At 31.9% G+C, this 12,922-nt stretch overlaps 1 protein-coding gene across 1 annotated transcript; it reads left to right on the top strand.

The window, feature by feature from the left end:
- The first annotated feature begins 7,703 nt into the window (after positions 1 to 7,703).
- LOC112529741 (homeobox protein ATH1-like) lies at positions 7,704 to 12,625 on the top strand. The gene is made up of 5 exons (XM_025141116.1): positions 7,704 to 7,785; positions 10,151 to 10,853; positions 11,120 to 11,466; positions 11,555 to 11,615; positions 12,390 to 12,625. Exons 2-5 carry the CDS (start codon positions 10,164 to 10,166, stop codon positions 12,534 to 12,536), a joined length of 1,245 nt encoding a protein of 414 aa, XP_024996884.1. The 5' UTR covers positions 7,704 to 7,785; positions 10,151 to 10,163; the 3' UTR covers positions 12,537 to 12,625.
- The last annotated feature ends 297 nt before the right edge of the window (positions 12,626 to 12,922 follow it).

Raw genomic sequence — 12,922 nt, 5'->3', positions numbered from 1 at the left:
TCTACAAACTGTTTCTTATCTTGTAGACCCTTTCGGGACCAACATTCTTTCATTTGCAAGGAACGACGTTAAACATGAGCTCCGCTTATCATCCGGAATCGGATGGTCAAACAGAGGTGATAAACCGTTGTTTAGAGACGTATTTGCGGTGCTTTGCCATTGATCAGCCTCGTTCGTAGGCATTGTGGATTCCGTGGGCAAAGTTTTGGTATAACTTGACGTTTCACAATTCTATAGGTCGGTCACCATTCAAAATTGTCTATGGCCGTAAACCACCGACGGTGGTTCAGTTTATTCTGAGGGAAGTACGAGTGGAAGTTGTGGGGGAGGAATTACGTGATCGAGATGAAGCCTTGAGGCAACTCAAAATGCAACTAGCTCATGCGCAAGTGTTGATGAAAGAACAAGCAAATAAAACACGTCGAACTTTTCAAATTGGTGATTGGGTATATGTTAAGCTGAAACCGTACTGTCAGATGACAGTTGCTAAACGAATTTATCAGAAGCTAGCAGCTCGATTTTTTAGACCTTTCAAGATTATCGGAAAAATCGGTCCAGTTGCTTACAAAGTAGAATTACCTCCGACGTCACGTATCCATCTCATATTTCATATCTCTTTACTTAAAAAAGTTGTGATGTCACCTACGTTGACACAGCTCTTACCACCTGAGTTGGAATTCGATGTCAAGGATGTTTTATTGCCGCAGGAGATTTGTGAGAGACGTATAGTGGAACAAGACGGAAAATCAGTGGATCAATGGCTAATTCGTTAGCAAGGGCAGGTCCGAGAAGAAGCCACGTGGGAGGATGCTAGCATAATCAAGGGCCAATTTCCGTATCTAAGTCTTGAGGACAAGACTTTATTGGAAGGAGAGAGTAATGTTACGAATCCTCCTAAATTGGATGTTTTACCCAAGCCCAAAGTTTTGAAGGTATATGTAAGACGGTCCAAGAAATGATAAGGTTTATTTTTACCTTGCTTTGGGAATATGTCTAATAAATAGGGGGGATACCTTTAGCTTCTAGGCATTCGGTTATTTTTCTAAATAGTTACTTGTGACTCATAGCTCCTCGCTTTGAGAGAGGGAAGTTTTCCTGGTGCAGTGATCATCTATGTTTTGGTAATTTTCCGCTTTTAATTGCAATCAAACCTTCTTTCTATCCTTCTTCTACTTCTCTGTTCTTCTCATATTTGAATTCGTATCATATGGCATTCATCGTGAATAATTTCAGTATTCACTTTATTCGTCATGAATAGTTGGTTCTTAATGAGTTTATGGTTCACATTTGAACTCGTCCCCAAACAACAAAATATATAAGTCGACTTCAACTTAAAAACGTCAATTCAACAAGTAAAACAAAATAGAACACTAATATATTCAGGCATGTGCATGTAGATTGTAATGGGATCATATCAGATTTGATTACATGCTAAAATCTCACTAGGCAAATCTATCCATATAGTCACGTTTGTAACATAGAGGGACTATGGTATGCAAACTAATCCTAAAAAGCATGTGAAACCACATGCTTAATAGTGTGTGTCAATGAAATCACTTGAATCATGTAGTGCGAGATGTATACTACGAGCCTTAACACAACGGAAATCAATTAAAAACAATTTAAAGAAGAAAAAACAACCTAATCTAGACTATATGCAAAAGAAAAACACTCACCCACAAGCAAATAGGACCATTGAGACAATTACAGGGAAGGAGAGGGGAACTTATGGTTGTAGAAAATTGAGGGAATACATGAAGACTCGTTCATTGTCACGAGTTTAACTTCAGAATTAAACGTTAAGGGGGATAAGGTGTTCGATTAGCATCATGAACTCGACGAACAATTATCTTATAGAGGAAAAAATGTATGAATCGGTGAAAGTCAAATGATTGACTTAAATGGTCACCGATTCGTATAGGTTGCGTGAACACAAGAATGACAGTCCGATAAACAATATGTTCTTGTTGTAGAATACTTTACACAACTCATAACCGAAAACTAAACAAGGGGTAAAAAAGAAGGATCAATGATGTCCGACCTGACAAAAGAATCACTTAATAGAGAAGATAATAAAAATAGCATACAAGAGACAGTTATCGAGATAGAGCTAATATCACACATCATTTCTAATGGTGATAACTATCTTAGGGGTCGTTTATCAAACACTTACCTGGTAAGCGCTTACCGGTAAAATATAACACTATCATTTACTTACCGGGTAAGATTCTAGTTCACCAAAACGGTATCTTATGCAACAAATTTACCCGGTAAGCACTTATCGTGGTAAGAATCGTCGCTCTCACTTACCGGGTAAGACTCTTGGTTCTTGTCTCGCTCTTATCGGGTAAGATTTTTTATTCTTACCATGTCCATCCGGTAAAGTAATGACTTTGTGTTCCCTTACCCGAGTAAGCATTTGGTAAACGACCCCTTAGTCTTACCAAACACATGTTTCAATGGCTCGCTATCCAACATCCTTTGTTTGTGAATTGTGACTCTTCATTCTAGTCTTCAAGTTGGCCAAACTACACAAACAAAAACTTCAAATACTTTTAAACCAAATAAACCATGAGATAACAGAAATGAAACAAGAAAACAGAAATGGAATAACGACGCAGACTAGTAGGTCCGAAAAAGCATGTTAGCATGATTGTCTTCCCGACAACGACGCCATAAAGTTGATGTATTTTAAAATTTGTAACTGCAAATGTACAAGAAGTATATCATACGGGGTCGATCACAAAGAGACGATGGACTAAACACAAATTTGTTCTAGACTATGGCCTAGCTATGAGAATTGGATTGGTGATTTGATTTTTATACTAATTAATTTGACTATAATAAATAAAACAAGAAAATAATAAAACGAGTAAAGACATGACAAAACGAAGCATACATACTACATACTAACGGGTACTGAGTAATGGTGATGATTTATTATGCAAATTCACTTCAACCCTTTTCGAGGACCAAGATGGAAAACTTTTCTAAACCAAAACCCACATTTATTCTCGTAATATGCAAACGTTGGGAAGAGACAAATATTTTTCTAAATCTACGTCCCTAACTATATTAGTCATTAACAAATTTGAGGACCAAACTTTTGTTCGAATCAAAACCAATCGAATTAAATAAACATTTCACAAAAACGGAATAACCAAAAACTAACTTCCATCAGGTAGAAGCAATCAATTGAAACCCAATGTTTTTATAAAACAGTTTACCAATACCAAAACCCTGATCCAAAGTGACACTTAGGTGACTTTTGTTTTTTAAGAGGTGTTGAAGTCTGAAGTCTTATTTTACTTTTGATTAATAAAAGGTGGTGTTGAAATCTGAAATTTGAATCAGTAAGACTGTTTGTTTTTGCAAATTGATAAATGTCTGAATTTGTTTAAATTGTCTAATTTAGTCATTATAAAATTATATTGTTGAATTTATAGATAAATTTATACAATTTCACATATTTATTCATCATCATTACGAAATTTACATCTAAATTATATAATTAGCATTCATTTAAACAAAAATATGTCGTTAATGGTATTTAACACATTTAAATCATATTAAAATACATCGATTGAGACAGGTGAGGGTCAATTTGGTAAGAATCGATTGAGATAAATGATCGATCAAGGTTAACAATTGAGAAACGTCATTGCTAAGAGTTTGGAGAATAATAAGAGGCAAATAAGATGTTGATTTACCTCTTACCAGATAAGAGAAGAATAAGACATAAGTGTCTATGAAAATTTTGGAAAAAACAAACAGCCTGAATGACTCTACCTCTTAACAAATCAGATATAAAAGACTGATAGGAGCTTTTAAAAAAAAAAACAAACAATGCCTTATCAAATCAAACTATTACCGAGTAAAACACCAAGCAACAAGCTGTCTATTTAGACCTAAATCGAAATCAAAAATGGAGCAAACGCAAGACCAGCTAGACCACTATATGAAATCCTAATTAAAGAGGAACATCAACACATAGAAAAGATGAACAATCGATTGAATGATATTCCAACTCCATCTTTTCAACGATCGTTCATTTTTCTTTCTTCTTTGGCTTCACGATCGATTGAATGAGCTCTACAATCGATGAAATGAAATTTGGTCAATGCAATTAACTATTCTAATTCCTTTCAATTTCTTCAAAATCCGACGAACTAGATAGCATGATCTTATCTATAAGTTGATGCAATAATAAGAAAATAAGTCCTTACATTCCATTTTTTTTTCTTTTTTTATTAATCTGCATGTCCAACCCGTTATGCGAGCCGACTAATCCTAGGACGATCACCTGCTTTGCAGATATTTCGGAGTCACCGTATTTAAACCTCCGTGACCTTAAAAAAATTATAAATTACATTCCATTTTCATGTCTGGTTGACCTATAAGAACGAAAACGGTCATTCAAATGGATTGTTTGGTGTACATGATAAATAGCTGATTAAATTTTATTCAATTGGTTAATAAAATAATATAATTTAAAATAAATATATTTTATATAAAAAGTATTTTTTGAACATTCAGATTTTTAATAAATAGTTAAATGTATATTTAATAGTATTTAAAAGTTTCTCTTGAAATTGAGTTTTTTAATCCAATCATGTAAAATATATAATATCAAAAAAAAACTTTGCATATTGATATAATTTCATTTTTATCCTATTTTCTTCTGATAAATGGCATTAATTTCTCATAATTATATGTTCTTCTTCTAATTGGTACATAATTTACTATATATTAGTGTTTGACATCGCGCGTTGTGCGATAACGATAAATTTTTTAAAAATTTATTGAAATTAGCTAAATAAGTCGATGATCACATTTATATATTAAACTAATAAGAATCAACATTACCTTTGATATATGAATCTAACTTATCATTATTGGTTGTTCTTTTAATATTGTATATATATATATATATTAAGTCTTATATATCAATCTTTTATTATATCAAACTTTGTGATTGGTTCAAAATCATAAAAAAAATATGTGAAAATATTGATTACAATCATGAGGTGTATTAAGAGAATTATTTTACCATAATACATATCAATTTATCTTCTACATATATTTTCATAAAATATTTATATTCACCAAGCAATAATTGTGTTGTTATTTACATTGATATAATTATTGAATATTTTTGCAATTTGCTTATATTGGTTCATGATGTACTCATTTGCAACATTGGTCAAGAACCTCATTGAAACCACTTTTTTCCTACATGCGATTGCATAAAATGAAAATAATAGCTAATATTATGACCATTCTAGATATATAAGAGTCTGATTTATTTGTTATTTTTTCATTTGACTTGTTCAAGCTTTTTAGATTTGTTTTAGACAGTTCATAGTTTGGTTTATTTATAAAAAAAAATCCTGAAAATAGAGGTTTTAATAAAATTATGTAAAATAAAATATATGTATTATATTGAATTTCATATTTTAAATATAGAAATGGAAAAGTCTTTTATATATATCAAATATTTTAAAAAATAAAAAATCTAAGAAAAAAATGGGTTTATAATGTTTAGAGGATAACACCTCACTATGTTTGGTTTCTTCTTTAAGAATTAAAAATATTAGAAAATAATTTCCAAGCTCAATGCTAAAAAAGGAAAAAAAATCACAATAGACTGATTAACATCAACAAAAACAAAAATTCATATCATATTTGTTTTCATGAATGACTCCTCAAATCAACAAAAAAAACAAAACACATCCACAAAAACTGAATAAAGAAGAAGAATTGGGAGATTAAAAGATATTATTATACTAAACAATGTTATCTTATTTCATCAAAAATTCATATGTCATTTTATCCATACACAAAAAAATCATATGCCTACATAATTCCAACTTTAGTGTGAATTCTCTGACTAAAAGACGAAATACTATACTTACGTAAGCAAAAACTCATACTATGATTARTCTTATTGAATGACGCCTCAAATCAACAAAAATGCAAATCACCCCCACAAAATTATAACTAAATAGAGAGAAAGAATTGAGAGATTCATATGTTTGTATAATTCCAATTTTAATGTGAATATCTCCAATTAAAAGATGAAAATACTATATTTACATTAACAAAAACTCGTATCATATTTATCTTATTGAATGACGACTCAAATAAACAAAAGTGCAAATCACCTCAAAAACTGAATAGAGAAGAAGAATTGAGAGTTTTTTTTTTCTTAAATAATGTTACACTATTTTTTCAAGGATTCATACGTCACTTTATTCACACACAAAAACTCCATATGCTTACATAATTCCAACTTTAATGTGAATATCTCCGATCCAATTTTAGTGCAAATATATTTACAATTGAAAGACGAAAATACTATACTTATATTAACAAAAACCCATATCATATTTCTCTTATTGAATGACGCCTCAAATAAACAAAAGTGCAAATCACCTCAAAAACTGAATAGAGAGGAATAATTGAGAGGTTTTTTTTTTCTATCCAATGTTACACTATTTCTTCAAGGATTCATATGTCACTTTATCACACAAAAACTCCATATGCCTACATAATTCCAACTTTAATGTGAATATCTCTGACTAAAAAAAGAAATATTATACTTACATAAGCAAAAACTCATACTATGATTTGTCTTATTGAATGACACCTCAAATCAACAAAAATGCAAATCGCATCCACAAATTTATAACTGAATAAAGAGGAAGAATTGAGAGATTAATAGAGAGATTATCATAGAGGTGTACCACAAAATTATACATGAATAGAGAGGTAGAATTGAAAGATTAATAGAGAGGTTATCATAGAGATGTACCATAAAATTATACATGAATAGAAATGAATAATTGAGAGATTATTATAGAGGTGTACCATGAAGAGAAGATGAAAAATTATAACCGAATAAAGAGAAATAATGAGAGTTAAAATAGTACTTATTAGAGGGAACATGAATAGGTTGAAACAACCTAATTAAAGGATCTTGAATGTGAATATGAAACATAAAAAAATATTAAAGTAAGAGAAGCTTGAGAAAAGGAGAATAAAGATAAATCATTTTCTTGTTTTGAGAAGAGGCCACATCATTGCATGTGGTTTCTTCTTTAATATATATATATATATATATATATATATATAAATTATTGAATTATGAATTTACATAATATAATTTTTTTTAACAAAATAGCATTTCAAGCAAATTTTAAATAAGATTATAATAAATAAATAAAAAGGAGTATATAACAATGTACGTTTTCATTTATGTATAAAAATTAGTCATTTAGGATCGTGATGATGCGAGAGCATCCGTTTTTCATACGACCATGAGAGACCGTGTGAATGATCAGGTTCTTTTTTTCTTATAAAGGTTTGGTGTATTTTTCTTGTGAAGATACAGTTTTTTCATGGGAGGGCTCGCTTTTTGCACAGATTCTGTGTTCTGCTATGATGGTTGTGAAGATTCATCGAGATTAAAAAAAGTCATCCAAAGGCTCCGATATTTTCTACAGATCTCATTAAAATTAGGTTATTTCACATGACCCTATATCTACTTATTTAAATAATAATAAGAATTTTTAATTAAATAATATATAAAATCATATATTATTTTATATTTAGAAAGAAAGATTGTGGGTTATATGAGTTGCTAAAGTCCAAACTTCTGGGGGGAAGGGAGGATATAAAGAAAGCTGCCTACATGTTTTCATCTTCATTTCTCTTTTGGGTGGTGAAGACGGAAAAGGTTTGGAGGCTATTCTTCATCTTTCAAGGTTCAATTCCTCTTTAAAGGTTGGTTTTCTTTCAAATATATGTTCCCATTTTTTTTAATAAAAATATATTTTATAAAACCGTGGTGTCGTAAGTAACTGAAGCTTCCCAAATCTTTTTCGTAAATCGGTGGTCTTTCCAAAAATTAACGGTATGTATACCTCTCATGAAGTAAGGTATATGTGTACTCTGTTCTATGAGATTTACTTTCAGATGTGATATACTGAGTTTGTTAGATTTGTTACTAACAGATTGAATTTGCATGTAAATGTTGTCTGCTTTTTTTGAGTTTACATGTATTTTGTGATTATGTTATAAACTAATTATCATATATATAAAAATGTATTAATCAGAAGAAAGTTTTGGTGGTTTATTTTGTGAAGAATTTTTTTGGGGGGGGGGGGGGGTAAATTACTTTGAGCAAGTAGAGTGGGTTTTTTTAATTAAACTGGATATTCAATCCGTTATGTGAGTCGACTAATTCAAAGACGACTATCTATTTTGCGAGTAGAATGGTTTAATTTGGTCACACATTTATTTAAGTACAAAATATTGAGGGCAAATTGCATGAAAAAGTAACGTACTTTCTATTGATTCTTATTTTAGGTAACGTACTTTTAAAACTTTCATTTTGATACCTAATATGTAAAATTTTAAACATTTAAATATTTGGGTAACCGTTGAAGACTAATTTTCAATTAAAAAAACATGTCACTAACCACGTCAGCAAATATTGCTAATTTGGTTACCACATCAACATTATAATCGGTTAATGTTTCAACCGGTTACCCGGATACTTAAATGTTTAAAACCTTACATCTTAGATATCAAAATAGAAGTTTTGAGAGTACGTTACCCGAAATAGGAATCAAGTTAAAGTACATTACTTTTTCATGCAATTTGGTCTTAAATTTATATGATAAATGATTTGTGTCTTATATAAAAATGTTACAATATCAGTAAATTTAGTTTTTAGTTATTCAAACTTGAAACTGTAAAATTTTACATGAGGTATAATTAATAATCATACAAACTTGAAACCAACTCTCATTAAATTCATACAATATACAATAAAACCAAAAGATGATACAATCAATGTGTGGAAATTTCTCTAAACACTATTCTGAAGGGTCCACAAGGATAAGAATCCCCTGTTGGTGGACCAGAAATGTTACACGATATTTATAAGAATCAATTATTCATTTAAATCAATAGTAATAATTATAAATATTATGTAGTTCGCATTATTTATCATGAATAACTAATTTTATGAGCTTAAAATCACAAAGATATTTAAAATCACAACCCAAATAAATTAAACTCTGTCTTACGTAAAGTTGTCGGAGTACGATTTGCATGGATTTATAATCCGTAAAGAAATCTAACGTTCATTTATGCAATATTGGTAAGTCGATTTTGGGATTATGAGAGACAAAGTTGTTTTCATGAGACACGTGAGAAAAGTTTTTTACATTTGAAACTTCACAACAAAACACTGTGAAGGTAATCTTCACAGTGTCTTTGCTGTAAAGGTTCGGCTTTTTTTTTTATCTTCACAACGTTGCTGTGAAGTTTCAAGTATAAAAAACTTGTCTCACGTGTCTCATCAAAACAGTCTTGTCTCATGTGAACCCAACCTGATAAGTCACTACGTACATATAAAATATGTAAGATATGACAACTGAACTTGTGATATGATATTGTGAAGCATGGTCAATTTACGTTCTATACCAACTGTATTTGGATAAAGATAAAGCGACTTTTGAGAAATAAATTACTCTATTTGTCCAAAAATAAATGTATACAAATTTATTTTAGTTTGTTACGAAATAAGTATCTGCTTTCTATTTTTACCATTAATTATGAGATGGTGAAATTGATTACCCTTTCTATCATTAGACAAGGAATCGTGTGATAATACGAGCTAAAGCGAAAAGCAAAAGAAGGGATCTCGACCCTTGATCAATTTTAATCTCACTCTCATCCCATGAATTGCGTTTATCACGAGAATTGATCCGGTGTATCTTGGTCCACTATATTAATGTTAATCTTTAATTAAGATTAATACAATGATGGAAACTCTTTTCTTACTATTTTAATCATAAGTTTTATTATCATCGAAACCTAACCCTCTATCATTAAATTGAAAGATACAACTAAATGTCATTTAATAAATTAAGAAATATATATTTCTCATATTATTACATTTATTTTACGACAAATAAAGTAATAAATTTAAATCAATGCACCCTATACATTTACGTAACTACCCTTACCCTTACACTTACACTTACATTTACACATGTCGTAATTTGATGGGAGGAACATGAAAGTGTTTATTTTCCATGAAATTGAACTTGTGTTGATTAAGTTGCTGGTGATGTAGGTTTGGAGTTTGAATGGAGAACAATGGAATGAGTATGGCATTGGGCATTTTAGATGAAAGCTTCCCAACTTTTCTTGATCAAACCCATAACTTTCCCATAAACCATACAGATCTCACTCAACATTTTCAACCCGATTTCCCTTCAGTTGTTAACACTGATGAAGCACCATCCTATGATGCCTATGAACATTTTGGATTCGACCGAATGATTGCGGATTACGTAAATACGAAATGGGATCATTCTAACCAGTTTTTCGAACCTCCGAAGGAACATTCCGGATTCCACACGCAGATGGATTCGTGGGTTTCTTCTGAAAACAACTCTAGTCTCAGCTCAGACAGTAACGGGTGGCCGTCGTTGAATCTTGATACAGATTCGCGTATCAGCGGTCTTTTGCTGATGGACAACTCGAAACAAGATCATTTTTGTAACAGTAAGAGCATGTCGTCATCGAGGTCAGATTTTGACGATGATAGGCAGATCCAGTTATTGTCGCAAAGTCATCAATCTGGATCGAAAAGGTATCTTACTATGATTCAAGAAATTCTTTCGGAAATCACGACCTGTTTTCTCGGAGATGTCGAGAAAACGAGCCATAAACAGATGGATTTAAATGATAGATTTGAGGGTCACAATCATCCTGAATTAAGAGGATTGGGAGTCAAAGCAATAAGGAAACATTTGCTGGTTTTACTACAACAGGTATGTACCATCGATGCCACCTTCTACAACAAAATCGGGTTTATATATAAACTATTTTATACTGTACAAGTTATATGTAAAAGCGTTATAATATGCTTTTAAACGTGGTATTTATTTTGTGACAACACTCTAAAAAACTTTGGATCCTCTTCTTAAGACGTCTTATAAACTCATTGTAACCCTTTTACATAAGACATACAATTGTTTGTTTCAATAAACTTAAGTCATATAAAACAGTCTCTTATGATATTTTCTGTATTGATCAGGTGGATGAACAGTTTAACCGATGCTTAAGTGAGGTTCATAGAGTAAAGTCTGCGTTCCATGTTGTTACAGAGTTGGATCCGCGGATGCATGCTTCTTTCGCTCTTCAAACAATCTCGTTATTCCGTAACAACTTAAGGAAGAGATTACGTAATCGAATTCTTGCAGTTGGACCCGATCTTAACGAAATCGATCCAAAGGAATCCGAGTTATCGTCTCTTCTACGAAAGCATTGGGCACATCAGCGGCTAAGAGGAAAAGGTCAACAGTTGTGGAAACCACAAAGAGGTTTGCCTGAAAAATCGGTTTCCGTTTTGCGAGAATGGATTTTTCAAAACTTTCTTCGCCCGTAAGCTCGTTTGCTTTTCACAAAAACGAAAACCGTATATCAAGGTTCGTGTTCGAATCTGATTGAGTTGATTTCGCATCAAATGCAGGTATCCGAAGGATTCAGAGAAACAGTTGTTGGCTGTTAAAAGCGGATTAACAAGGAGCCAGGTATGTGACTGTTTTGAATACATCACTGCAATAAGATCGGGTTTATTGGACGTCAAAAATGTCCAAGTGTCGTAATAGACTGTTTTGTAGGATTTATGTTTATAAGATCAAACAATTATGTGTTAAAAGTATCACGCTAAGCTTATATTATGTTTTTGAAATGCATTAACAAGTTTTTACGAAAGTTTTCTATAAGAACACTTTGAAGAAGTATCATCTGAACAAATTCTTTTATATGGCACTTTTTAAAATAATATCATATAAAAGAAAATTAATTGACATTTTATTTCAACACTACCATAAAAAACTTGTTAAGATGCTCAAAAATGTTTTATGAACTTATTGCAATGCTTTTACACAGGACACACAAGTGTTTGACCTATAAACTCAGTACTATAAAACAGTACATTAGTACACTTATGGGCCGTTTACCAAACGCTTACTCGGGTAAGTGAACACCAAGTCATTTTACCTTATCGGATGAATATGGTAAGGATCAAGAATCTTACCCGATAAGAGCAAGACAAGGACCAAGAGTTTTACCCGGTAAATGGTAAATGAAGGCAACGACTTTTACCACGGTAAGCGCTTACCGGGTAAATTGTTGCATACGATACCGTTTCGGTGTTATCCGGTAAGTAAATGATAGTGTTAAATTTACCGATAAGCGCTTACCGGGTAAGTGTTTGGTAAACGCCCCTTAGACATTTATGGCACCCAATGAAACCCTATTTCATTGGGTTATTATAGAGCGGGGTTGATGACTATATATAGGTGTCAAACTGGTTTATAAATGCACGAGTTCGATTTTGGAAGCCGATGATCGAAGAAATGTACGTAGAGATGAAGACGATGACAACTGCTGGTGATGAAGAAACTGAAAGCAACCATAGAATTAGAACCCATCACCAAGAACACTAGTATATAAAACAATGATGTCCATGGTTGAAATATTGTAGCTACACACAATAACCTCAAACTCCTTTATGTTATTTTCTTTGACAGGCTTAGATCAGGTGGTTTTCATAAGATCAGTTTTTTACGCTTGAAACTTCACAGCAAAACACTGAAAACGATTAAGGTGAGGACTATAAGCTAAATAGTGAGAGTGAGATTGGCCGGAACAAGAGGGAAGGATGACTCAAAAGTAAAAGAGATGAAAACTGAAATGGTAACATTATTTCTTGTTTTGAACAATAGTTGTTCAAAGCAAGGACCAAACTCTTAGGGGTTGGTCACGGGTCAAACAATGGGTTTGTTTCTCGAGATTGATCACTAGTTTGAGTCTTGTTATGACAATTAGAGGG

The sequence above is a fragment of the Cynara cardunculus genome (genome assembly GCF_001531365.2).
Source record: "Cynara cardunculus var. scolymus isolate 2C chromosome LG 16, CcrdV1, whole genome shotgun sequence".
Taxonomy (NCBI): Eukaryota; Viridiplantae; Streptophyta; class Magnoliopsida; order Asterales; family Asteraceae; genus Cynara; species Cynara cardunculus.
Note: the sequence above shows the minus strand (reverse complement) of the source record. Positions and strands in the feature narration are given on the sequence as shown.

Excerpts from the sequence above, each read along its gene's own strand:
- LOC112529741 (XM_025141116.1), top strand. The coding sequence starts at position 10,164 with ATGGAGAACAATGGAATGAGTATGGCATTGGGCATTTTAGATGAAAGC. Across the intron at positions 10,854-11,119 it reads TGCTGGTTTTACTACAACAG|GTGGATGAACAGTTTAACCG; the intron begins GTATGTACCATC and ends TGTATTGATCAG. Across the intron at positions 11,467-11,554 it reads TTTCAAAACTTTCTTCGCCC|GTATCCGAAGGATTCAGAGA; the intron begins GTAAGCTCGTTT and ends CATCAAATGCAG.